The sequence below is a fragment of the Thamnophis elegans genome, chromosome 2 (assembly GCF_009769535.1).
Source record: "Thamnophis elegans isolate rThaEle1 chromosome 2, rThaEle1.pri, whole genome shotgun sequence".
NCBI classification, from domain to species: Eukaryota; Metazoa; Chordata; class Lepidosauria; order Squamata; family Colubridae; genus Thamnophis; species Thamnophis elegans.
The window spans coordinates 171,018,515-171,046,159 of NC_045542.1; the positions used below are offsets into that span (position 1 = coordinate 171,018,515).

General features: G+C 44.3%; 3 protein-coding genes across 6 annotated transcripts in view; 1 reads left to right on the forward strand and 2 right to left on the reverse strand.

Moving 5' to 3' along the window:
* The window catches only part of LOC116503374 (major histocompatibility complex class I-related gene protein-like), a 556,717-nt gene that overhangs the window by 283,623 nt on the left and 245,449 nt on the right, over positions 1-27,645 (forward strand). The gene's annotated exons all lie outside the window — the stretch shown is intronic.
* Positions 1-27,645, reverse strand: part of LOC116503392 (H-2 class I histocompatibility antigen, Q9 alpha chain-like) — a 76,273-nt gene that overhangs the window by 44,969 nt on the left and 3,659 nt on the right. The window lies entirely within an intron of this gene.
* Positions 1-27,645, reverse strand: part of LOC116503386 (H-2 class I histocompatibility antigen, Q9 alpha chain-like) — a 504,076-nt gene that overhangs the window by 16,804 nt on the left and 459,627 nt on the right. Inside the window, exons 5-7 of one of the 2 annotated variants that reach the window (XM_032209780.1) lie at positions 14,675-14,773; positions 14,114-14,146; positions 13,345-13,377 (exon numbers count right to left, since the gene is read on the reverse strand). The exons of the other annotated variant lie outside the window; for it this stretch is intronic. Of the exons in view, the coding sequence (XP_032065671.1) occupies positions 13,345-13,377; positions 14,114-14,146; positions 14,675-14,773 (165 nt within the window). The remainder of the gene's footprint in view (positions 1-13,344; positions 13,378-14,113; positions 14,147-14,674; positions 14,774-27,645) is intronic. 2 annotated transcript variants of the gene reach the window in all.

Below are 27,645 nucleotides of genomic sequence, written 5' to 3' on the forward strand. Positions count from 1 at the left end.
GAGTGTTGGCTCCACTTCTGGTCTCCAGGATTCAAAAGAGATGCTGAGACCCTGGAAAGAGAGCAGAGAGGAGCAACAAAGACGCTGAAGGAAGGTTGAAGGGCATGGAGGACCATGGAGAGAGCTCGGTATGCCAGGCCGACAGAACAGAAGAAATGCGGGGAGGGGGATTGTGTGTGTCGGGATAACTGACTTCCAGCACTTGAGGGTTTGTCCCGGAGAAGAAGGGATTCAGCTCTTCCCCAAAGCCCCAGGCAGCAGGACATGGAAGCCACTGGTGGAAGCTTGTTCAAGAGAGATCCAACCTAGGAGGAGAAATTTTCTAACCGTGAGAATAATTACTCAGTGGAATAACTGACATCCTGGAATTCTGAGTGCTCCTTCACTGGAAGTTTCCAAAAACAGGCTGGAGAACTGTCAGAGTGGGATTGTATTAGGTCTCCTGCCTGGATCTGAGGGGTGGACTAGGAGACCTCTGAGGTCCTTTCCAGTCCTATGATTCTGTCTTTTACCTCAGATCTTCGCTCTGGATAAAAATGCACAAAGGCTTTTTTGTGGCATCTTCAAGGCGAAGACATTTCTCTCTAGGGGAAAATGCCAGAGGTATCAAATATAATATATGAATTCCCTGTTTCCTTTTCTTCTCTGGGGAAGCCATAAATCTTTAGGAAGCTCCAAACTCTTCTCTTTTCCCACAATAAATTAAGATGGCTGCTCTCTCCTTTGGCGGCTCTTCTGGAGGCTCCTTGGACTAAAATAATAAATCTCTCTTCCGATTACAGTAATTATGATCCCCAAATTCAGTAGATTTTACATTTCCTATCATGAACAAAGTATGAGAAACATCCAATGGTCTTTTCAGGGCTTGAATCATCTTTCTTCTGTAGTCACCTTTCCACAGAGCATGTACAGAGTGGAAATTAGGCCCTGTCTGTGGGAAGGAGGAGGGGATAGCTTGATAGCTCAAAAATGTAAAATATAGAACATAATATTTGTTCTATATATATAAGGAATATAAATCTTTGAAAATGTGTCAGATCCAGAAAGTCTCAACAAGGCAGCCTTAAGAATTTCCAGAAACACGAATGAGCTGGAGATTGGCGCCCCCTGCTGGCCTTCAGTTTTGCCGTTTCTCCTCTCAATTAGCAAAGGTGGGGGAAGGAGAAACCATCCCATCGGAAGAAAAGGTCTCAAATACTGTTTTAAGCACCAAGCCAGCCAGAAATTAACCAAATCATGTAGAAACAAGCCAGCGAAAGATGGAACTGATCCAATTAGCTGCTGGATTGTGTAAGCTCCCTTTCTCTTTGTCAGACAGGCAGACAGACAAACTACAGACCTGCGACAGGCAATTCCTGACAATGATAGGATAGGAAGGTTTCACTCTCTTAAGTACAACAAATGTAATTTTGTGCCCAAAAGGACAAATGTAAATGACCAGATGCGAATACTAATCCTGTGAAAGAATTCACGTAGATTTCTTGTAAATAACAAACTTTCTGTTTGAATATCTGAGCCGTGTTTTACACAACATGCTAGATTTGGACCTCTGACCCAAAGGGGAGACTCTCTATTTCTGCAGAAATAAACAGCTGAAAGTTTCGTCCCTCCTTCCAGCCTGACTTCTTGGCTGCCCTTGCAGGGAAAGCAGAACCCAACGGAGGCTCTGGCTGACCGAGGGACCTTCTGCCTCCCTTTCACCCGTCTGTATTTCTACCCCTGAAGAAGGCCAAGGACATTAGGGGGACCTTCCGATTCCTGGTGAGTCCCTGGAAACTGGCCATCTGCAGGATGAGCAGATGTAACCTTCGTCTGTTTTAATCGACTGGTCGGTTTATGGTGCAGCATCTCATGCAAATGGGATCCACAGACAATAAACACAAGTCCCAGAAGGCAAAATTCACCAAGGTTGCAGGTAACATAATGTGAGAAGGTTATAGAAAGGTATCTCTTAGGTGCGTTATTGACTCAGTTACGTCCACTGTGTGAATCTGGACTTTGTGGGTCAGGAGAATCCCTGGCAAATGAGATGCTGGTTCCTGAGCAAGGATTTTGGAAAGGAGCCAAACAGGAGACAGACTGAAGCCGCTCAGGGCAGCCTTTGCCTATGAAAATCAGAGGAAGGGGAGCAATAGCAATATATAGCAATAGCAGTAGACTTATATACCGCTTCATAGGCCTTTCAGGCCTCTCTAAGCGGTTTACAGAGAGTCAGCATATTGCCCCCAACAATCTGGGTCCTCATTTTACCCACCTCGGAAGGATGGAAGGCTGAGTCAACCCTGAGCCGGTGAGATTTGAACCGCTGACCTGCTGATCTAGCAGTAGCCTGCAGTGCTGCATTTAACCACTGCGCCACCTTGGCTCAGGGAGGGAGCTGCCCTGCCCAAGCATTCTGGGCCTCTTTCTCCAGGCACAGCCCTCCCCCACATGCCTCATCTGGGGACCCAGGTTGACCCAGATATGCACCCCCTGCCTCTCCAGACTCCTTCCTTAGGGAGGCCCAGAGTTTATTGATTTATTAGTCAAATGTATATAACCATCCCGGGTGGACTACTCAAGTGTCCTCTACATGGGGCTGCCCTAGAAGAGCATCTGGAAGGTTTCAGCTAGGACAAAATTGGTGATGTGGGCAGTTATTATGCACCACAAGAACGACACACCTTAAATCTCTGCTCCACAAGATGCATTGATTGCCAGTTTGCTTCTGGGTCCAATTCAGGGTCCTGTTTTTGACCTTTGAAGCCCTTCGTGGAATGAGACCCTCCTCTTCCAATCACATCCGTCCACCCCACCAGCTCTAGCAGAAAAGCCATATTGGGGGTCTTGGCTGTTAATGTAGTAGGATCCAAGAGACAAGCCTTTTCTTATGTGATCCCCATCCTTGATATTCTTCAGAAGTCCTTCATTTTTTTCATTTATATTTATTTTATTTAGTTTGGCGAACATGTACAAGATAACAGGTATAAGTATAAACACACACACACACACACACACACACATATATAAATATAAAATATAAAATATAAAATATAAAATATAAAATATAAAATATAAAATATAAAATATAAAATATAAAATATAAAATATAAAATATAAAATATAAAATATAAAATATAAAATATAAAATATAAAATATAAAATATAAAATATAAAATATAAAATATAAAATATAAAATATAAAATATAAAATATAAAGAAAATATGGTTGTGTGAATAGGCTTTGGGATCTCAAGGAACTGGGGAACTAGTAATGGGGCTGCATTGATGATCCCATCAAATCCTTTTCATCAATTAATAATAAAACGACTTGTTAGAAATTGCACATTTTAAATATTAAAATAAGATTCATATTTTAATACAAAAGAGTGTCAAAATGAATATGAAATTTAAATGAGAGGCTTTTCTTTGTGGGGAAAAAGGAACTTCAATGTTATCTATGTTGGCAGCAGCAAAAATGGACAGATTAAATACTTCGAAGAAAAGAATACGTCTAATTTTGTTTCTACTTGGAAATTGCTTTTGGATTCTGTGCTTGACACAGGAAAAAAAATGAAACTTTGACTTTAGGTTTTGTGGATTAGACAAGTTTGTTGTCAAAGAAATGGCTAGTACATATTAAATACACAAAATAAAAAGTTGACACTGTAATGTTATTTTTATTCAACTGTATCGAAGAGAAGACATATTATTATCATTATTTGGGAGGCTTTGCTTTCATAGCCAAGAGAAAATTATTTCCCACCCCACATTTATTTTTCCAGCAAAGACCCCCACTGGTTGGTTTTAAGAGGACAATTTTCCTTCCTCTGAGTTTTCACTTTGGAGGCAACGCAGAAAGAGAACAATGGGAAGACGAGAGGACTCAACATGCTGAATGGTTTTCTCCTTCCTTGAGCTGAAGATCTGCTGAAGTTGCACAAAGCTTTCACCAATGGCTGAAAACCGGCTGCAGATGCACCTACGACTGAGAGTCTCCTGGAGGCCTTGAGGGACTGGCGCTCTGTCCACTTCAAGTGGAGGGAGGGAGACCCGTCTGCCACGTTGAGCCAGGTCCCCTTGGCTGACTGCCACCTGCCATTTTAAGAACACTGCAGGGAGCCTCCCTCCATTTTAGGCCCTGCAGGCAGCCCATCCGTAACTCTGCATCGTCCTTTAGAGAGAGATTCTTCAGGCAGTCCCTGCTCTGGCCCCCAAACTCCGGCACCCCGACTTTGGCCTGGAGCGGATAAGAACTTGGACCCTGAATTTGAGAGAGACGCTTCTCCCTTTGCAAAGGGGCTTCTTTGCCCACATGAAAATAGGAAACACCAAGACATTCAGGCAAAGGGAAAAGTCTCCGTTATGGGGTCTGTGAGAGAGACAGCCGTCTGCCCAGAAAGGAGGTGTGTATTTTTGTGTGGAAGTAGAGCAGTTAGAAAGGGATGTTTTCCTCCAACTATACTCACAAGGAGGAATGCAGGTGGGAGCAGCTGTGGAGAAGCGTGAGGAGTGTGTTTGTGTGTTTTGTCTAGGGACCTGTGTTTTCGCTCTTACAGAACAACTGAGTTGAAAGGGACCTTGGAGGTCTTCTAGTCCAACCCCCTGCTCAGGCAGGAAACCCTGCACCCTTTCTTATGTGTTTCAGGTCCACCAAGCTGGGTATATAGTTAAAAGAACCTGTGACAGGGGCCCCAATCTTTTTATCGGTTACAGAAACAGTTCACATTTTTGGTATATGTGACATGTCAGAAAGCAAGAGATGAAACAATGAAAGAGACAGATTAAATGTGAAGCTTGAATAATAGAAAACAATGATTCTAGATGTGATTCCACAAGTGGTGTTAGGTAAGCTCCCCGTTGGGAGAGCGAGTGCATTCAGAGAAGCGTTGTGAGAGTTGTGTTGGAGAACACACAAATCATCATACAGAGACACTGCAGTTTCAATAGGCTTTTACTTTCGTGGAAATAGAGGTATCAGAGTCCATCAAACAGTCCAAGTCATACACGGATAAGACAGTCAGTCATCAACGTCTTTCAGTTAAGGGATAATCCAAATAACATAGTCCATAATCATACAAACAGTCCGGTACTCAAAGTTTGCTAGCAGTTGCAAAAACTTACAATAACTCACGCTGATCACAATACGGCACTTCTAACAGCCAGCTTCCAAACACTCAGATCAGATCAGCATCTAACAGTGATTCTGGCTCCATCTTATGGCCGATTGAGGAAACAGCAGCCAATCACATTACAGCATGATTTAAAGAAACAGGTACAACATTGTTATATGGTTTATATATTGCCATCCCAACTGTTAGCTTATATTCCTAACAAGTGGCAAAACTTATAGTCTATATATTCCCTTTTCCACATAAATTTCTATCTTCCTTAATACTTGCAGGTGTATCCAAGGTCTTCCAGAAGACACTTTCTGTTGTGTAGTTGCTGAGAAAGAAAGTTCTCACATACCAAAAGAAACGGCCTTGGCTAAGGACAGAAAAGCTCGCTTCCTTAAAGTTAAAAAAGAGAGATGCTGCCGGCCATGTCAAAAGCGCAACTATCCCCTTTCAAAAGGCTAATAGTGAAGCCTAAAATCCCAGGCAGCCCCGGCTGCACTTTGAGTCCTATAACCTCCGTTTTATTTTCCAGTCACTGAGTCAGCAATGTCCCCAGGAACGTCGACCAAAATAAAGCCTTGCCTTCAAAGTGTGTGTGTGTGTTTTCAAAGAGGAGCCTAGAAAAGGGTTGCTCAGTTGGCCCAAGGTCCAGCTCAAGATCGTCAGCAGGTCCAAAGGTCTCAGGTTCAAGAGTGAAATTCAGACACACCTGAGCTCAACTCTGTTTCCAGCAGAGAGAAGGAAGCCAGCCCAACCTCTTCTATAGGCTGCGGCCAACTGTCACTCATCGGAATGTTTACTCTGTTGCTAGGCAATGACCAATAGGACCTCTGTTCCGCTCTCCTTTTGACTGGTAACTTTATAGTTTCCCTGGAGACCCGGCTGCCTGGGGGGGGTCTCTGCCATGAGACTGGAAAGGGGGACCCCCCTCCCCTCCTTGAAATAAAACCCTTCTCCGGCCTGGGAAGTCTCCCTCCAGCAGATCCCCCTCCTCTCAGCCCTCCCGGAAGGCCAGCAAAACTGGGCTCTCTGCCAGGCACTGAGTTCCAGGTCACCTGGATTTCTGGCTGACTGATTTATCCTTGGAGGTCATTTGCCTTTTGTGTGTTGTATTCATGGTCTCCTGTCCTTCTGATACTTTTATTGTGTTGGCCCAGAGCGCTTGTGTGAGCTGGAAAGTCAGAATTAAAAGACATTTCTGAAACTTTTGAATCCGTAGAAGACGCTCATTTTGAATACTCACAAAAGGCTTTAAAGCAGCCGTGTCCAACCTTTTGGCTTCCCTGGGCAGCAGAGATTGGAAAGGAATCGTCTTGGGCCACATATAAAATATATAATATAGTCAACGTATATCAAGAACTTCCTCTTTATATATATATTTATTACAGTATCAAAAGTTTTGCTCTGCTTTCCAGAGCTCATAGACCACTAATAGCTGTCCAGGGCTGAATGTGGTCTATGAGCTCTGAATTGGGCACACCTGAAGTCCACTTTCTAGGCTCTCAAAGAGGGCCACCTCTTGAAGGCATCTGGGAAGCCCAGGAGGAATTGGGGTGAAAGTCCCAACACTTTTCACTCCTCTTTGCCCAGAAAGAACCACTGTAATATGGGGACATCTTTCCCATCAGTCAAGGGTCTCCTCACTCTTATGCCATATTGGGCGGCTGAAGAGCCCAGAGACGATCTCTCGGAAGGAGGAGAAGCTGCCCTTCTGCAAGGGGACCAGGATGGCACTGAACTCCTGTCTCCCAACCTGCCACTGGGTGAGGCTCAGCCACTCGGCTGACAGCCTGAAGCACACGTGGATGAGGCTCAACACACGGCAAACAGCCTGAAGCACACGTGGATTTGAGGGAAAGCAGCCTCTGTTGCTGCCCCCACCAAGCCAAGACCAAATGGCCATTTTACAGAAGATCAGCTGATGATGCTGGAGAAACATCTGGACACAGGAACAAAATGGCTGCCTCCTTCCCAAAAGAACACACAGGAGCCACCCCAGTTCTTGCTCCTTCCAGGTTTTCCCTTGGTTCCTCCTCTTCCTGCCACTCAAAGTGAAATTGGGGTCTCTGATCAACAAGGAAGGTAAAATCCCTCCTTTCTTTGACCTCCCAAAACAGGCAGCAACTCAAGCCGGAAGAAAACAAAAGCATTTAGTTTATTTTAGGCAAACTTACAATATATGTACAATTGTTAAGGAGATAGCAATACAATCTGACTGTGCAATACATCTCATGTTCGAATTTTCTATAGCATGAAAATCCATCAATGACCATCTGGAAAAATGTAGTGTTTGAAAGCTACACTTGGTATATTATTTATCAAACTTTGGACAATCAAATATACAGTCAAGTTTAATTTTAAAAAACCTGAAATCTATGAATTACTTTAATGGCATAAATCTCAGAATGCACACTTCTTTTTAAAAAGAAACATTTTTTCCCAAGATTCTCTCATACATTATACCAGGGGTGTCAAACTGCATCGAATTGTGGGGCGGATCGTGATGTATCACAACTTTTTTGCCTTTGGGGAGCCGGGGTGGGCCTGGCCTTTGAGTGACATATTTGGCCTGTGGGCCTCCCGTTTGACAGGCCTGCATTATACATACTATCTATTGTACAACTAATAGAAAAAAATAAAGAGGTGGAGAAAAACCTGACCTTTCAATCCGAGCAAGTATAATGAAGGTTAATAACTGAACCCTTCAAATAATAGCAGCAACTTTTCATCCTCACTCCATTCTCCAGGAACCCTTCTCTAAAACCTGCCAATCAGCCGGAGCCCATTAAAGGTCATCAGAAATAACAACATGGTTGCTACAAGCTCCAAGGTGCCAAGGTGGCGCAGTGGTTAAATGCAGCACTGCAGGCTACTGCTAGATCAGCAGTTCAGCGGTTCAAATCCCACCGGCTCAGGGTTGACTCAGCCTTCCATCCTTCCGAGGTGGGTAAAATGAGGACCCAGATTGTTGGGGGCAATATGCTGACTCTCTGTAAACCGCTTAGAGAGGGCTGAAAGCCCTATGAAGCGGTATATAAGTCTACTGCTATTGCTATTGCTATTGCTCCATTACAGAGCTATTACAAGCTATAGAAGGCAGTTTGGTCTAGTGGTGAAGGCACCACGCTAGAAAGCGACTGTGAGTTCAAGTCCTGCCTCAGCCACGAAAGCCAGTTGGGTGACATTGGGCCAGTCACTCCCTCTCAGCCCAGATCACCTCACAGGGTTGTTGTCGCTGTGGGGAAAATAGGAGGAGGAAGGTGTGTTAGATATCTTCCATACTTCTGGTTGACACAAATAAAGAAAAAATAGAATATCTACCAATTTGAATTCTTTTGATTCCACAATTATAAACACATAAGATTTTCTTTCTTCTTCTATTCCTCAATGAAAATAACAATGGTTCAAAGATAAAAGCAATCATGAAAGACCCAAAATATATCTTGGTTCCTGTATGCTGGAAGACCCTGAATGGCTCCTCCTGAGAGTCCGGCCTAATTCAGAAGGGAGGCCGATCGCCTCGCCTCTCTCCTGCTGGGACTGTCCACTCCTCTCCTCTCTCCTCCTGCTGGGACTGTCCACTCCTCTCCTCTCTCCTCCTGCTGGGACTGTCCACTCCTCTCCTCTCTCCTCCTGCTGGGACTGTCCACTCCTCTCCTCTCTCCTCCTGCTGGGACTGTCCACTCCTCTCCTCTCTCCTCCTGCTGGGAGGGTCCACTCCTCTCCTCTCTCCTCCTGCTGGGACTGTCCACTCCTCTCCTCTCTCCTCCTGCTGGGACTGTCCACTCCTCTCCTCTCTCCTCCTGCTGGGACTGTCCACTCCTCTCCTCTCTCCTCCTGCTGCGACTGTCCACTCCTCTCCTCTCTCCTCCTGCTGCGACTGTCCACTCCTCTCCTCTCTCCTCCTGCTGGGGCTGTCCACTCCTCTCCTCTCTCCTCCTGCTGGGGCTGTCCACTCCTCTCCTCTCTCCTCCTGCTGGGACGGTCCACTCCTTTCCTCTCTCCTCCTGCTGGGACTGTCCACTCCTCTCTTCTCTCCTCCTGCTGGGACTGTCCACTCCTCTCCTCTCTCCTCCTGCTGGGACTGTCCACTCCTCTCCTCTCTCCTCCTGCTGGGACTGTCCACTCCTCTCCTCTCTCCTCCTTCTGGGACTGTCCACTCCTCTCCTCTCTCCTCCTGCTGGGACTGTCCACTCCGTTCCTCTCTCCTCCTGCTGGGACTGTCCACTCCTCTCCTCTCTCCTCCTGCTGGGACTGTCCACTCCTCTCCTCTCTCCTCCTGCTGGGAGGGTCCACTCCTCTCCTCTCTCCTCCTGCTGGGACTGTCCACTCCTCTCCTCTCTCCTCCTGCTGGGACTGTCCACTCCTCTCCTCTCTCCTCCTGCTGGGACTGTCCACTCCTCTCCTCTCTCCTCCTGCTGGGACTGTCCACTCCTCTCCTCTCTCCTCCTGCTGGGACTGTCCACTCCTTTCCTCTCTCCTCCTGCTGGGACTGTCCACTCCTTTCCTCTCTCCTCCTGCTAGGACTGTCCACTCCTCTCCTCTCTCCTCCTGCTGGGACTGTCCACTCCTCTCCTCTCTCCTCCTGCTGCGACTGTCCACTCCTCTCCTCTCTCTTCCTGCTGCGACTGTCCACTCCTCTCCTCTCTCCTCCTGCTGGGGCTGTCCACTCCTCTCCTCTCTCCTCCTGCTGGGGCTGTCCACTCCTCTCCTCTCTCCTCCTGCTGGGACGGTCCACTCCTCTCCTCTCTCCTCCTGCTGGGACTGTCCACTCCTCTCTTCTCTCCTCCTGCTGGGACTGTCCACTCCTCTCCTCTCTCCTCCTGCTGGGACTGTCCACTCCTCTCCTCTCTCCTCCTGCTGGGACTGTCCACTCCTCTCCTCTCTCCTCCTGCTGGGACTGTCCACTCCTCTCCTCTCTCCTCCTGCTGGGACTGTCCACTCCGTTCCTCTCTCCTCCTGCTGGGACTGTCCACTCCTCTCCTCTCTCCTCCTGCTGGGACTGTCCACTCCTCTCCTCTCTCCTCCTGCTGGGACTGTCCACTCCTCTCCTCTCTCCTCCTGCTGGGACTGTCCACTCCTCTCCTCTCTCCTCCTGCTGGGACTGTCCACTCCTCTCCTCTCTCCTCCTTCTGGGACTGTCCACTCCTCTCCTCTCTCCTCCTGCTGGGACTGTCCACTCCTTTCCTCTCTCCTCCTGCTGGGACTGTCCACTCCTTTCCTCTCTCCTCCTGCTGGGACTGTCCACTGGTGCTGCCAAGAGGAGGGAGAAAGCAGTCGGGGTCAGTCTGGGAGGGAGCCAAGAGGAGGAATCCCACCGTCCAGCAAAGATGAGCCCAGGGAAGGAGCAGGAGGAGCAGCCTCAAGAGAGGGATCAGCCGGGTGGGATCTCCAGAGTCACTGGAGGGGAGAGGCAGGGATGGCAGAGGCTCCTGAGGTGGGTGAGAAGCTGCCCCCACAATTTATATAACACCTATCAATACCCCCCCCCCAGATATACAAACCCAACTCAAGTCCATGTTGCCCCCAGAGACAAGTGGAAATTGATCCTTATGTCCTCCAGAGAGTCCAGGTCTTCCCTTCACCATCCGGAGGGAGGGATTCCCAGATGGGATGAAGGAGGGGAGAGAAGCCCCCTCTCCATCAGTGACTGGCAGGACCCTCAAGAAGCCCCTCCTCTGCCCCTTCCCTCCCCTCGCACTGAAGATACTCTGAACTCCTCCTTGCAGCTCTCTGAGGCTCCTGATCCAGGACAGTCAGATCCCGAGAGGGGCCTGGCCACAGTCTGGGCTTTCTGGGTAAGAGTTTGGGCAGGCAGACCCCTCCCCAGAGCCCCAATGCCTCTTCCCCCCAATTCCTTCCTTCCCTTGCAATGTTTGAGAGGAACAGGAGAGAGAAGAGGGATTTCCAAAACCATATTCCCCATCCACTGGTCATTTATTATTATTTTTATTTATTTCATCAAGCATGTGTTAGATAAGAGATAAACATGATGATGACTACATGAAATGGATAGGAATAAAAGGGAATATTAGGACTGGGATGGTAGGGACGTTGTTGGGCTTCTGCAGGCCCCTTACGGACCTCTGAGGAATGGGGTGAGGTTGCCGGCAGAGAGTCTAAGGTGAAAGTTTGGGGGGTTTGGGGGAGAAACCGCAGAGTCAGGGAGAGCATTCCAGGCATTGGCCGCTCTGGGGCTGAAGTCGTATTTTCTGCAACTGAGTTTGGAGAGGTTTCCCTTCAGTTTGTATCTATTGTGAGCTCCTGTATTGTTGTGCTTGAAGCTGAAGGAGTCATTGACAGGTAGGAGGTTGTAGCAGATAATTCTATGTACTACTCTTAGGTCGGAGATTTGACCTCAAAGCCCTCCCCTCCCTTCCTCCCTCTCCCCCCATGCACAGTGTCAGGCCTGCAGCCGGGTCCACACTCTCTCTTATTTTACAATGCTATGTCATTGGTGGGGAATTGGGAGGGGGAATAGTAAGGAGCAGAATGTGTTGTTGTCAAAATAAAAAATCCCTTTCTAGAAACCAAGGTCATCTTTTGTTCTCTGCAACTCTGAGCCTGACTGGAACTGGATGGGTGGAACTGCCAGGGTGGCAGTGGAAGATGGGACCATGGGATGGACTTGTGGGTGTGTGGTGGTGGTGGTGGGGCAAGATCATGAACTTTCAACTGGGTGGGAAACCCCGGGAAGCTTTCAGATTCGGGTTTCCACAGATGGACCAACATGCCTCTCTTAATAAATTGGAACTTTGAGGAATACTTTGCCTTGGACTCTGATTTAATTTTGGATGAGATTTGGAAGGCTGACACACAGGGGGAAATTCACCTGGAAGGAGGCTACTAAATTACCTGGCTGCTTCCTGCATTGGAGAGAAAGACACAGAGTGAGTCTCTGCCTTGTCTGGATCCTCTAAAGAGGACGAATCTCTCTCTTCACCATTCCACCTCTGCAGCTTCATGAACTTCTCAGAGGATGTCAGACTATTTATTTATCTATTTATCTATTTATCTATCTATTTATCTCTCTAACTATCTCTCTCTCTCTCTATCTATCTATTTATCTATTTATTATTTATCTATTTATTATTTATCTATTTATTATTTATCTATTTATTATTTATCTATTTATTATTTATCTATTTATCTATTTATCTATTTATTATTTATCTATTTATTATTTATCTATTTATTATTTATTTAATATTTATTTAATATTTATTTAATATTTATTTAATATTTATTTAATATTTATCTATTTATATTTCTTTATATTTATTATTTATATTTATTATTATTACTTATTTATTTACTTATTATTTACTTATTATTTATTTATTTATCAATCAATCACTAAACGTCTTCTGTGTCACACATCTCACCAAGGTGACTCTCGGCAGCTTACAGTAAAATTCAATAAAATGGCATGTAGAATATTTAAAACGATAAATAAAAACCAGATTCCCCCATCAGATTGAAATCTCCCAGAACTAGAATCCTGGGCAACTCCATGCCAGCCCTGAAAGGGCCTCCAACAGCTGAGGCAGGAGAGAGGATGGTACAGGAGCAACAAGCCCAATTGTTCCCCTGAGCCCAGATTCAGAAACAAAAATTCACAGCCAGACATGTGAGGTGGGAGCATCCTGAGTGCCAGAAGAGATTCTCAGATGACCACTGCACCCCACTTCCCCTGCCCTGGGCTCCTGGCTGCTGCCAAACCCTAAACCTGGCTGGGCTCATCTCTGAGACACCCCCCCCCCCTTTCCACAGTCAGCCAGATCTCAGCTCTGCCACCAGAGGAATCTCTAACCACTGGGGATGATGGCCTCACTGGTGCTTTCCCCATTTCCCCTCAAAGAATGGAGGACACTTTCCTCCAAAGGGGGCCAAGGCTCCACCATGCAGACTCTGGGCTGCCTCCCCTGCCTGAATCCAACAGGGAGAGTTTCCCTTCTCCTCTGCAGAATCAACCAGTACAAGGAAAGCGGATTTTGTGACACCCAGCCGGCTTTCCTGCCTAAGTAGAACTTGGAGCCTCGCCTGGTGCCCTCAGCACTAAGCCAAAGTGGGTGCAGTTATTCTTATTATTCCACCAGAAGCAGATTCAGAGGGAACCCAGGGAGGATGAATTAGAGGGGCCTTTAAAAATGGGACCTTCTCCCTCTTTTCATCCCCTCACCCCCCCCCAAAGTCTTGCAAAGGGAGAGAATGTCTCATTCAGCAGCTGCTCCCTCCAACTTACCCTGTTCTGAACTGCTGGGTCCTCTGTCACTTGCTGGAAAAGAAGGAAAGAAAAAGAGGATGAGGGAGGATGTCTGTCTGTCTGTCTATCTTTCTGTGTCTCTTGGCTTATTGACGGAGAAGCTCAGCTCTTTCTGACTCCAGCTCCCTCCCTCCCTCCCTCTTCTCTCTCGCACACAAATAAAGACACACAAATACACGGAGAGCGTTTGAACCAAACTGCTTTGGCTAAAAGGCATCAGAAAGAATTCTTAAAATGTGTATTTATATCACACAAGGCCAGAAGGCAGAGCTGACCTAAAGAGATACAGATGGATCCAAAGTTCCTTTTTGTAAGGAACTTTGTAAGTTCTTACTTAGAGAACCTTTGTGAAGTGGAGACCAAGAGGAGATCCACCTGGTATTCCCCAAAGCATCTTTTCCCTCAAAATGCCCCCTTTTCATCCCCAATTTTACGGAGCTTCTGACTCTCACTTGGCCAAGCTTTTCCTCTCAGCCTTCTTGGGGAACAGAGAACGTCCTCAGTCAGAGGGACCTTCCGCCACCTGTGTCTTCTCCTCTTCTTAAAGGTTCCTTCTCCCAGATGTTTCTCCTAGAGGACTCCACTTCTACTAATAGCCTGGCTGTAATGAAATGGAGGCCCATCTTTCCCCAGCCTGGTTCTTAGCATGAAGAGGAAGACATACACACACACACACCCCTCTCAAATAATGGAGCCTCTGGCCCTGCTCTAAGTTGGAGATTGCGTGTAAAGAGGGCAAATCACTCACTTGGTGTTGCATTGTAGTTGGTTTGATGTCCCTCTGGGAAGACAAAAAATAGTGAAAGTTCAAAAGGATCCACCAGAGATCATCCAAACTCTCCCTCTGTAGGAGGAAGAATTCCAGATGCTTCACTGTCACTTAGTCCCATCAACCAAGACAGAAAGATCTTCAGAATACAAATGTATCTCCTGATTTGCCCCAAGAGAGACCTGCTGCCTCCGAGATGGATGGAGGGGAATTGGGGGAAGCAGAAGGAGCAGCTGGGAGGGGAGGAAGGTTTCCATGGAAATCCTTCTCTGCTGCTCTCTGACCAAAGCCTTTGAAAGGGACAAAGGAACTGGGATGCCTCTTCCCAACTCAGAAGGAGACAGGACTGCCTGAATCTCAGACTCAGCTGAATAGAAACTGGAGTCCCAGCAAGAGGCAGAGATCTCAGATGCTCCCCAAGAGAGCTGGGAAAACAGGACAGAAGGAAGCCCAGAAGAAGCTCCCCAAAGGGAGAGACTTGGGGGGGGGAATCTCCCCATCTTCCTTCCATCACCCCCCCTCCCCAAAAAAGTTACTTACTGAAGAATACCAGGATCCCAGCAATCGCAGACGCCAGGACAAGGGCAGCCACAACACAGCCAATGATGAGCCCCAGGTTGGATTTTGAATTGGATGGTTCTGAATGGGGAGAAAGAGCAGATCATTGAAGGAGAACCCCAAACCATCTTCCCAACCAGGGAAGAAACCTAAAGAAGTGAAGGCTGGAAATACCCCAAATTCAAAACTCCATGGGCTCATTTTTGGGTCCTTCTCAAGGTAACATGAAGGGGCCTTGCTATCCGTTGTTAGAGGACGTGTCCTCAGGATGCTGCCTTCTTCTCACACCAGCCCAGCATGAAGGCAACTGAATTCATCTTTGGCCTTTCCACTCAAAAAGAGCCCTTTGCCCCCTTCTGACTCATAGCAGCTTCCAAAACAAAAACTTCAAAAACGCAATAATGTAAACAAAATTTGTTGACAAAACATTTTTGTTCTTTTTATTGGTTGCTCCAATAAGTCATGACTCTGAGTGGAATTGGGCAGCTCTGTATGCCATCTTTTTCCTCCTTCAGTTTGAGTGTTTTTGCATTTTATTATTTGAAGTAAAATAGTTCACGTCACCCAGCCTTTTTTTTAAAGTACACACTTTCATTTTCTTTGTCCTGTCCAGAAATAGCGTAAAAATGGCAGAAATAGAATAACGGAATAAGAGAGTTGGAAGGGACCTTGGAGGTCTTCCAGTCCAACCCTCTGCTCAAGCAGGAGGCCCTATACCATTCCAGACAAGTGGCTCTCCAGCCTCTTCTTAAATGCTTCCAGTGATGGAGCACCCACAACCTCTGAAGGAAAGCCATCCCACAGATTAATTCTTCTCCCTGTCAGAAAATTTCTCCTCAGTTCTAGGTCTGGACTCCCTCTTTTTTGTGGAAACCCCTGAGAGATCGGAAGGTATCATGTCACCCCCCGTCCTTCTTCTCCTTAAAGTAGAAATGCCCAATTCCTGCAACTGCTCTTCATATGTTTTAGCCTCCAGGCTCCTAATCATTTTTCTTGCTCTTTTCTGCACTCTTTCCAGAGTCTCAATGTCTTTTCTATATCGTGGCAACCAAAACTGGATGAAGAATTCCAAGTATGGTCTTACCAAGGCATTATAAATTGGGATTGCTTGCAGGGGAGGGGAGCAGTTTTGAGGAGGGAACTTTAAATTTTAATTTCTCTTGCACAAAATTCAGGATTCCCATTGAATAGCAACCGTGCCACTAGTGAATGGATGCTTGCTATAAACAACAACAAAAATCAAAGGAGTATTTTGGTTGAGACAACTATTACATTTGAATATTTCTTGTATTGTGATGACAGTCATCAATAAAAGATTTTGAACTTTGGAAGTCTAGTGTAAAAATACGTCAAGGACACTTCTGAGCATATGCAGAGTTCTTTGAGAAAAGGCTTTTTCCCTTGGGGTTTATGCTGAGCCTCAGGAATTCATACATCATAAAATAATGTGCAACTTCTTTCTTAGAGCAGCAACTCAGAGGGACCTTTTGGGCTTCAAAGCAAGAAAACAAAGTGAGTCTCTGATGGGGAAAAACTCAGACTCGGGAGCCTCTTTTCTGACTCCGGATGCCTCAGTCCAGCCTCTCTCGGCCGTTCCTGAAGGCAGCTGCACTTCATCCATTTTAGTCCAAATCTCCCTTCAGAAAAGGGGCTCCCAGACTCCTCCTGATTCTGGTTCTTTATTGGGATTGGAAACAAAAGGAAATCTGTTTCTGGGGCTCAGCGTCATTTCTGCTCTTCTGCAGGAGAAAAGAAACAGGGAAGGCCTAAGGGAGGATCTGAGGGAATTTCATCAGGATCGGCCAAGTATTGGGATGGGATTCTGTCCTTTCCATCACCCGAAGTCATTTCTATGGTCTGCTCCCTGCAGCTTCTCCAGCCTCAAACACTGGAAAGACCAATGGATGAAAGCTCAGCTATGCTCACATCTGGACATGGCTGGGGTCAGATTTCTCTCCCACCAACCTCCAGCCTTCTGGACCAGAGAGCCCAGCCTTCCCCTCCCTGCAGCCTCTCACCCTTCAGCTCCAAGTCCAGAGGCTCCTGCAGGCCGTCGTGCTCCACGTGGCACCGATAACGGCTCCTCTCTTTCGGATCGATCCGGATGCTGAGCCAGTAGTGGTAGGTCCCATCCGCGTTGGGGGCCACAGACGCATGGAAGGTCTCTTCCAGCCATACCTCCCCATCCCTCCTCCAAGTGGCATCGATGTCCCTGGGGTAGAAGCCATCCACGCGGCAGACGTGCGTCTCCATCCCATCCTCCGTCCGGCTGCTCAGCGTCACCTTTGGGGTCTCTGCAGAAATGGCACCCCCAGAATTAACTCTGAGCCCCTCCAGAGCCTGGAAGGTGGATGGGAGACTTGGAGGGGCAGGAAAATCTCTCACCACTTAGTTTTAACCCAAAGATTCACATTCAACGTGCAACGTGCTCTACATGGGGCTGCCCTTGAAGAGCACCCGGAGACTTCAGCTAGTCCAGAATGCGGCCGCGCGAGTGATCGTGGGCGCACCACGGTTCGCCCACGTAACACCGATCCTCCGTGAGCTGCGCTGGCTACCTGTCGATCTCCGGGTGCACTTCAAGGTCCTACTCACCACCCATAAAGCGCTCCATGGTAGTGGATCTGGCTATCTGAGAGACCGCCTTCTGCCAATTACCTCCCTGCGTCCCATCAGATCGCATAGAGCTGGCCTCCTCCGTATTCCATCTGCCAGTCAGTGCCAACTGGCGACTACTCGGAGGAGAGCCTTCTCTGTTGCGGCTCCGACGCTATGGAACAATCTCCCCGTGGAGATCCGCACCCTCACCACCGTCCAGGCCTTCCGCACAGCCCTCAAGATCTGGCTATCCCGTCAGGCCTGGGGATAAGTTTTTTACTTTCGCCCCTCCCGAATGTCGAGTGAATGTTGTGTTTTTATTGTTTAATTTATTCTCGCTCACATTTCTTTTTGTATTTGTCCTACACTCCCTTTCCCCTTTTATTGTAAGCCGCCCTGAGTCCCCTCAGGGAAAAGGGCGGCCTATAAATGCATAATAAAACAATTAAAAAAAAAAACAATTCCACACTTGCAGCGTCTCCAAGAGTTTGAGGAAATTATCCAGATCTGGAAAAGGCTCAACCAGAAGAACTCCTGATTTTGAGTCCTTCCCAGGGACTCAGCCTGAAAAACCTCAGGAAGCAAATTGAGGCTCCAAGGAAATTCCTCTCTTGCTGCTTTCAACTCTGAGTGATCTTGGGCTGCTCCCTTCAGGGGAGGGAAAGTGGAGATGATCTTTTAAGGTCCCTTTCAAGACAATAACCACACAGAAGATTCTCCCTACTTTTTGCCTCCTCTTCTGCTCCCCTGAATCTGAGGCTCCTCCAGGCCTCTTTCCAAGGGACACAACCCCAATTTTAAGAGGAAGAGAGATCAAAGGGAATCTCACATGGATCAATTGGGAAAAGAGATTTTGTCTCTGAAAGTGGGGGGGGGGCAGAGTGAGACTGATACCAATGGAAGAGAGAGAGGGTCCTCCCCAGGCAGGGAGGGGCTGTGGGCAATCATCAGTGGGGGCTCCTGTTTGCAATTCCCCCATTGATCCTATCATCATCAGTGGGGGGGGGGGGATTCTCCCATTTATCCAAATCTCATCCAGCTGATTCTGGAGGGATGAAGGGGTAGACCTAGGGGAGAGGGGGGGGGGGTCAACATGCAAGAGGGGCTGGAAGAGGAGGAGGAGGATTCCCACCAGAGCAAACATGCTAAAGACCAGGGACCCAAAGGGGCTGATTGTGTACAAGAGACCCACCCATAAAAGAGGAAAGTCCAGCCTGGATCCAGATGCTCACCTGTCCTCTGCAGTGTCTCATTCCCATAGGACAGGTACTTCTCCAGCCACTCAATGTATTCCTTCTCCAGGTAGGTCTTATATCTCTGATTATATCCTGGAATAGAATCCCGTTTCCTCTGGGTGATCTGGGCCTGGGGGACGGGAGCCACCCAGGTGAGGATCTCCTTGTCGAAGGTGAGGAAGGTCCTCCCTTCGTAGCCATACTGGAAAAACCCTCTTTTGCTCCCGTCTCTCTGGAGCTCACAGCCATACATCACCTGCCATGTGTGAAGGCCTAAAAGACAGACAGGAGGATGGTTTGGGGAGTCCTGAAGATAGACAGAGACCCCCCTCCCTGCAGTGACCTTGACACAGGGACTGACACCCCCATTTCCTCCCAAGCATCCAAGGGAAAGAAGTCCCCATCAGTAATTGCCCTTTTCCCTTCCCTCGACCAGCATCCCTGCATTTCCCCCCCCAGGATGGAGCCCCTGAATCTCCCCAGGAAAAGGGAATCTGGAAAAGCCAGCAGAGGATCCCAAGGGAGAGTGAGAAAAGAAGGAGTCGCAAAGAAACGGAAGGACGGAGACCTTTCCATCTTTCCTTCTGCCATTCCTCCGCAGGGGAGACTCTTGTGGGGGGGGGGGGAGAGGAAGGGATCCCAGAGAGGGAACAGTTGCCGGAATCTGCAGCTGCAAAGAGGGAATGAGGATCTTGTGGCCTCAAAGAGGATCTGCTGGATCTGGAAAAAGCTTGCAGGGATCCCTGTGACCATAAATCATGCTCTGTGTTCACAAATAGCACCAAGTCACAAGGGCTGGTTCCCACTTTGGGCTAACCAGAAGCAAACCATGGTTTAGTGTAATGTGGGAATGAAGCCTTGAAGGGCCCCAAAGGAATATTTCCCTCAGCAACAGCAGCAAGTGGCCCAGTCTGATCTGGAGACCCAAAGGGTTATTGACCTTTGAAATGAAGTTTGAAGCTTACAGGCTCTGGAAGGCCCTGGAGAAGATATTTCGACTTCAAGTGAAGAGATTCTTGGATTTAAAAGAAAACCAAAAGGAAAAACCTGAATTGTTTCTACTCCTGTGTGGGCTTGAGAGGGAGGAAGGACGCCAGGAACCCTCGAATCTAAGGGAAAACCACCTGGAAGTAGAGTTGAACTAAACTGACCAGTCCTCTCCTTTCCTCTCCACACCCAGGAATGACAGGTGGGGGGATCCTTTCTCTGCATCTTCTGCTCAGCCAGAGATCTTCCCTTTGGAGGAAGAGGAAGATCCTTGGGAGATCCAGTCTGATCCTTCCCTTGAGAAGAGATTCCCTGATCTCCCCATAGGAAAAATAGTTCTGGATTTCTGTCCAAGAAGAATCTCCTGCCATTCATAGGAAAGCACTAAACATTTGGCTGCAGTTTTCAACTTCTGAGAACAAATTCTGTCATTTAAGAAGCATCAAAAGCTAAGACAGAAATTGTCTTCTTTCCCTTGAAGATGAAATGTGTTCTTATCTCAGGTTTGGCACAGAATTGAATATTTGTGCAGCAAAAAGAAAGCACAGGGATCACATTGAAAAGGCAAGTTTCGTTTTTGATGTTTAGTGTAAGAACACTATTAATGCATCTCTACAGGTCTCCGCATGAAACAATTCTGGCCCATCTCTGAGCCTGGATCTTCAGGGGGTTTCCTGACATCTGAAAAATAGTTCAAGGGATCCTCCAGGGTCAAAAGCTTAAGAAAGGAGGCTTTAGAGAGGCTAAAATATATTTATGTTTATAACTGCTGTGAAGTTATAAACTTTCCTCTCCCTCCTTTCCTTATGTTACTTTCCATTAGTTTTTATCTTTTTTTTTTCAAGTCTTTTTTATTTCCATTTCATTCTATACCATCACATGTTTACTGTGCAACCGAGGCATATAACATTGGGTAAACACAGCCCTCACTTTTATAGAAAATGCCCCCTACTGTACAAACCCAATATACCGCCTTAGCCCACCATACACCCTCTTTCATCCCCCTCCAACTTTCATTCTTCCTTCTCACATACCCCTCTACACCTACTTCCCCTCCCCCTCTATCTAACCCTGACCCTATCACTCCCTCTCTTAATCCATTCCCTCCCTTCCTTCTCCTCCTCCTCTCACTCACCCTCTCCACCCTCCTTCTTCTTTCACTCAGCTCCTCCCTTCGGTATACTTCTATTACCCTCCAATATATTCGGTTTGTTCTGTTTTAACACTAACATTAAAAAGCCACAGTATACAAGTGCAATCATGTGCTTTAGAATTTAACACATATTATATTTCCCCCCTCCCCCCCTCCCCCTAGATCCCCACCTCCCTTCCCTCCCCCCGACTTCCCAGAGCCCATACATGGTATAACTTTTTGACAATCACAGTCTAAAATATCTCTACATTGAACTCAGCTTCTTGCTGTTACCCAAATTTTTAACAGTTTAAGTTATTACTGATTTTAAGCATAAGCTATCTGGAGTTTCTTAGTCCCGTATTTGCTTTGTATATAATCAATCCATTTTTTCCAGTCTCGCTTATATCTCTCGTTTGAATGTTCTTTGAGATATGCTGAAATTTTTGCCATTTCGGCTAAATTTATAACCTTCAAAGTCCATTCTTGAATTGTAGGCAGGTCTTTCTTCTTCCAGTATTGCGCCACCAAGAGTCTTGCTGCCGTTATTAAGTACAAAACCAAATTTATCTCTACTGCTACAAAGTCAATACATATACCTAGTAAAAACAACTGGGGAGTGAATTTTATCCTTTTTTTGAAGATATTTTGCAGGATCCAACAAATTTTTATCCAAAATGCCTTAACATTATGACATGTCCACCATATATGAAAATACGTAGCATCAAAAGAACCGCATCTCCAACATTTAGGCTGAACATTTGAATACATAGAAGCAAGCTTTTTGGGATCTAAGTGCCATCTATAAAACATCTTATAAAAATTTTCTCTCAAATTTTGTGCTTGTGTAAATTTTACATTTCTTACCCATATTTTTTCCCATGTGTCCAGCATTATAGGTTCTTCAATATTCTGAGCCCATTTTATCATACAGTCTTTAACCATTTCGGTTTCTGAATCCATCTGTATTAATACATTATATATCCTCTTTATGTGCATTAAACTTTGATCTCTTATTTGTTTAAACAAGTTATCCTCAGCTATTACAAAGCCTGTTTTTTGGTCTATTTTCCACCTGGCCTGTAATTGGCCATACTGAAACCATGTTTGAACTACCTTCTCTTTTTTAAGTACCTCTAAGGATTTTAATTGCAACACCCCTCTTTCTATAATAAGAAGTTGTCTATAAGTGGTTCTATCATATTTTTGTTCTATATTCATATTTTCAATTGCATGTCTAGGAATTGCCCACATGGGCAATTTGTCATTTAGTTTATGTTGATATTTTTTCCAAACCCGCAATAAGGCATTTCTTAAAATATGATTTTTGAAATTCTTATCCAGTTTTTTTGTTAAATAACAAGTAAGCATGCCAACCATATACCAAATCATGTCCCTCAATATTCAATATTCTATCATTGGTTAAATGGATCCAATCACTAATTGCAGATAAGACCACTGCATCATAATATAATTTTAAATTTGGTAATTTCAATCCTCCTCTTTCACGTACATCTTGCATTATTTTCATCTTTACCCTCGGCTTCTTTCCTGCCCATACAAATTTGTTGATACCCTTCTGCCATTCTAAAAGATTCACATCTCTTGGACTTCCTGGGAGGAACTTGCAAGGAAAGGGGGGCTAGCCCAAGGCAGAACGGCTGTCCGTGCTGGGAACTTCAAACTGCCTTGTGCAGGACAAAGTAAGTCTCCCCCACTCTGCTCAAAGTTTTGTTTGATTTAATCTTATCACGAGCTGAATCCGTTTACTGCGTGGACAATAATTGTTTATCAACATTTTAGCTTCTTTTCTTTTTCTCCTCCGAAAAATTATTTACTTAGAGGCTTTTAAAATGGCGCCGAGCAGGCTGGTTTCTCCGGTAATAACGAACACTTTTTGCTAATCCTCACAAGAATTCAAAACAAAAGAGATTGCTTATCATATGTTTTGGTTTCACAATAGAAGAATTTTACTCCTTCATTAACCTTGCTTATTTGGAAGTTAAATGGTGATGAATCTGCTGAACGGTCTTGTTACAATGTTTACTCACTGAAAGTTTTGCCAAGCCTTAAACTTCGAAATAAAAGCCTCTTTACTTAAAGCTGCATATTCAGGCAATAGAGTTCTACTAACTGCAGGCAGAGAAATTTTGAAATGGCCTCAAAACCAAATATTAACTTGAAGTCGTCACCCTCTACTTCCAGGGGCACATCTTCAGTGCCTGGCACAAAGCTGCAGCCTCCGCTTCCTACGCCCCCTGCTGGGGATGTGTTAACGAAAGAATTTTTCCTGAGTAATCTAAGCGAGGCTCTTAATGCACAGACAATTAAAATGGAAGATAAGTTTAGAGATAATAGAGAGGAGAGAAAAGAGGAAATAAAAGAAATGAAAGAAGAAATTAAAAGTGAAATAAAAGGACTTAAACAGGAGCTGTATGAGAAATTTGAGGCTAAGGTTGATAAAATTAGAGACGACATGCTGAGTCTTGTAACTGTATTAACAGAACATATTTCTGGAGTGGAAGATACTCTAGAGGTTCTTAATGATGCCAATGCTAATTTGACATTGAAAACAGAGGTGGTGGAACAAAAAGTGGAAAATGCTGAAAAAGAAATTATTATGATACAGTACCGACAAATGGAGTTCGCATTAAGAGTAAGGGGGCTGCGTGAGGAGAAACAGGAGAACCTGAAACAGATCCTATCGGAAGCTTTTGATCGCCTGATGGGAAGACCAGGGACCAACCAAGACTGGCAAATTGACAAAGCTTACCGCGTTAACTCCTGGCTGGCAAAGCAGAAGCAGCTTCCTCGAGACATCGTTATATATTTTACTACAAGAGAGCTTAGAAATATGGTACTGCAAGCGTCTTATAACACTAAGCTTCAAATTGGCGGTCAAGACCTGGCTGTTTTGAAAGAGATACCACCTCAAATGTTAAGAGCCAGGAGAGACTACGCTTTTTTGGTCGAAGAACTCAGAAATCGTCAGATACAGTATAGACGGGATGCGCCATTTGGCATCATATTTACATTTGATAAGCAAAGGTACCGCCTCAACTCTGTATGGAAAGCCCGAGATTTTTATTATAATATATTGAAGGCCGGACACCCTGCACCATCTGGACCTAGAGAAAGACCACAAGAAGGACAGGATAGACAGCAAACTACACAACCACCAGACAAGATGGAGCATCTCTCTTCTCTAGAAGTGCAAGGTGCTATGGAACCAAGACCTAGCCGCATGACTACTAGACGTATGGAGAAACAAGCTAAAAAGCAACAGCATCAACAATCATCGGCCATCGATCAAGGAACTACAATAACAAATCTGGAAGCAGTGGGAGGAGCTAGACCTAAGGTTAAACAGGCCGTGCAGGAAGCTCTAAAAATGCTTCAACCAACCAAAGATGACAACTAAGATTTTAACATGGAATGTCAACGGACTGAATTCTCCACAGAAGAGGAAGAAAATATTTCATTATCTCAAACAGTTTAAGAACGATGTAATTTGTTTGCAAGAAACTCATATCAAGTCAACTGATCAAAAATATTTGATCAACTCAAACATTTGATAAAATGTTGATAAAATTAATGGTTTAGACATAGACAAATATTTAGACAAAGAGAAAATACCTTCAGTTAGAGAAGAACACAGGCAAAACTTGAATCAACCAATAACCTCGGGGGAAATCCTGCAGGTAATTAAGCAATTAAAGTCAGGGAAAGCACCAGGTACAGATGGCTTGACAGCGGTTTACTATAAAAACTTACAGTTAGAAATGGTAGAACCTCTTAGAGAATTATTTAATATGATTCAAACGGAAGGTAAAGTCCCTCCATCTTGGAAGACAGCGTTTATATCTTTGATACCCAAAGAAGATCAAGATACTACTCAACCCAAAAATTATAGACCTATTTCATTACTGAATGTAGATTATAAAATTTTTACTAAAATATTAGCAAATAGGTTAATGTTGGTCATTCAACAATTGATACATACGGACCAAACAGGTTTTATACAAGGGAGACAGATGAAAAGTAATGTTAGATTAATTATTAATGCATTAGAATATTTGGGAAAGAACAACCAGATCCCTGCTGCGTTTATATTTTTGGATGCTGAGAAGGCCTTTGATAGAGTTAACTGGCAATTTCTGCTGAAGATACTGCAAAAAATGCAGATAGGAGATAATTTTTTACAGTCAATTAAAGCAATATACCAACAGCAAACAGCACAAATCATAGTCAATGGAAGTTTAACAGACTCTTTTCAAATTGGAAAAGGTACAAGACAGGGCTGTCCTTTGTCCCCATTATTGTTTATTATAACTTTGGAAGTATTGTTGAATAAAATACGGGGCTTGGATGGTTTAAAAGGGATCAAGATTAGACAGCAAGAATACAGAGTCCGTGCTTTTGCGGATGATTTGGTCATAATATTGGAACAACCGCAGGAATCTAGTATGGTTTTAATGAATACGATTAATCAATATGGTCAAGTGTCGGGTTTTAAAATAAACTTAGGAAAAACCAAAATATTAGCTATAAATATGAATATTAAACAAAAGGAAGAATTAGGAGTGATGCTAGGATGTGAGGTAGTTAAAAAAGTCAAATATCTTGGAGTTAACATTTTAACTTCAAATGGGAAATTATATAAGCATAATTATGAACCACTTTGGCATAGCATACAGACAGAGATGAAAAAATGGGAGAAATTGCACTTATCTTTGCTGGGTAGGATAGCGGCAGTGAAAATGAACATTTTACCAAAAATTTTATTTCTTTTCCAAATGTTACCTATACTTAAAAAAGATGCGAACCTTTTAGAATGGCAGAAGGGTATCAACAAATTTGTGTGGGTAGGAAAGAAGCCGAGGGTAAAGATGAAAATAATGCAAGATGTACGTGAGAGAGGAGGATTGAAACTACCTAATTTAAAACTATATTATGATGCAGTGGCATTATCTGTAATTAGTGATTGGACTCATTTAACCAATGATAGAATATTGAATATTGAGGGACACGATCTGGTATTTGGTTGGCATGCTTACCTGTTATTCAACAAAAAATTGGATAAGAATTTTAAAAGTCATATTTTAAGAAATGCTTTATTGCGGGTTTGGAAGAAATACCAATATAAATTAAATGACAAGATACCCATGTGGGCAATTCCTAGACACGCAATTGAAAATATGAATACAGCACAAAAACAGGACAAAATTACTTACAGACAGCTTCTTACCTCGGAAAGGGGGGTATTACAATTAAAATCTTTAGAGGTATTAAAAGAGGAGAAGGTAGTTCAAACATGGTTCCAGTATGGGCAATTACAGGCTAGGTGGAAAATAGATCAAAAAATTGGTTTTATCCAAGTTGAGGATAATCTGTTTAAACAAATAAGAGCTTAATGCATATAAAGAGGATATATAATGTATTAATACAGATGGATTCGGAAACAGAATTAGTTAAAGATTGTATGATAAAATGGGCTCAAAATATTGAGGAACCAATAATGTTGGATACATGGGAAAGAATCTGGGTAAGAAATGTGAAATTTACACAAGCTCAAAATCTGAGAGAAAATTTTTACAAGATGTTCTATAGATGGCATTTAGATCCTAAAAAGTTGGCTTCTATGTATCCGAATGTACAGCCTAAATGTTGGAGGTGTGGTTCTCTCGATGCTACATATTATCATATATGGTGGACCTGCCAAAAGGTTAAGGCATTTTGGATAAAAATATGGTGGGTCATGCAAAATGTTTTTAAAAGAAGGATAAAGTTTATTCCTCAGTTATTTTTACTAGGTATATGTACTGACTTTACAGTGGTAGAGACCAATTTGATTCTGCACCTGATAACTGCAGCAAGACTGTTGGTGGCGCAATATTGGAAGAAGGAAGACTTGCCTACAATCCAAGAATGGACATTGAAAGTAACAAACTTAGCCGAGATGGCTAAAATATCGGCATATCTCAAAGATCATTCAAATGAGATATATAAACGAGACTGGAAAAAATGGATTGACTATATACAAAATAAATACGGGACTAAGAAATTCCAGTTAGCCTATGCTTAAGATCAGAAATGATTTAAACTGTTAAAAGTCAGTTCAGTAAGAAGAAGCTAAGGTCAATCTAGAATGTCATTAATTTCTTTATTTCTTTTTTCTCAATAGATTTTAGACTGTGTTAGTTAAAAATCCATACCGTGTACGGGTTCTGGGAAGTCGGGGGGGGGGGAAGGAGGAGGGGGTGGGGGGGTGGAGGGAGGGAGGGGCATACACAACAAAAAAAATTGTACTTCAATGTCTTAATGATTGACAAATGATGACATATTTGTGTTTTTTTTTTAAAGAAAAATAAAAAAGTTCTGTTTAAAAGATTCACATCTCTTTTGAGTATTGGTAACATTTGAAACAAAAATAAAAATTTTGGTAAAATATTCATTTTCACTGCCGCTATCCTACCCATCAAAGATAAATGCAGTTTCTCCCACCTTTTCATCTCCGTCTGTATACTATGCCAGAGTGGTTCATAATTATGCTTGTATAATTTCCCATTTGAAGTTAAAATTTTAACTCCAAGATATTTGACTTTTTTAACAACCTCACATCCTAACATCACTCCCAATTCTTCCTTCTGTTTGGTATTCATATTCATTGCTAATATTTTGGTTTTTCCTAAATTAATTTTAAATCCAGAGACTTGACCATATTGATTAATCGTATTCATTAAAACCTTACTAGATTCCTGCGGTTGTTTCAATATTATAACCAAGTCGTCCGCAAAGGTGCGGACTCTGTATTCTTGCTGTCTGATCTTGATCCCTTTTAAAGCATCCAAGCCCCGTATCTTATTCAACAGTACTTCCAAAGTTATAATAAACAATAATGGGGACAAAGGACAACCCTGTCTTGTACCTTTTTCTATTTGAAAGGAATCTGTTAAACTTCCATTGACTATAATTTGGGCTTTTTGCTGCTGATATATTGC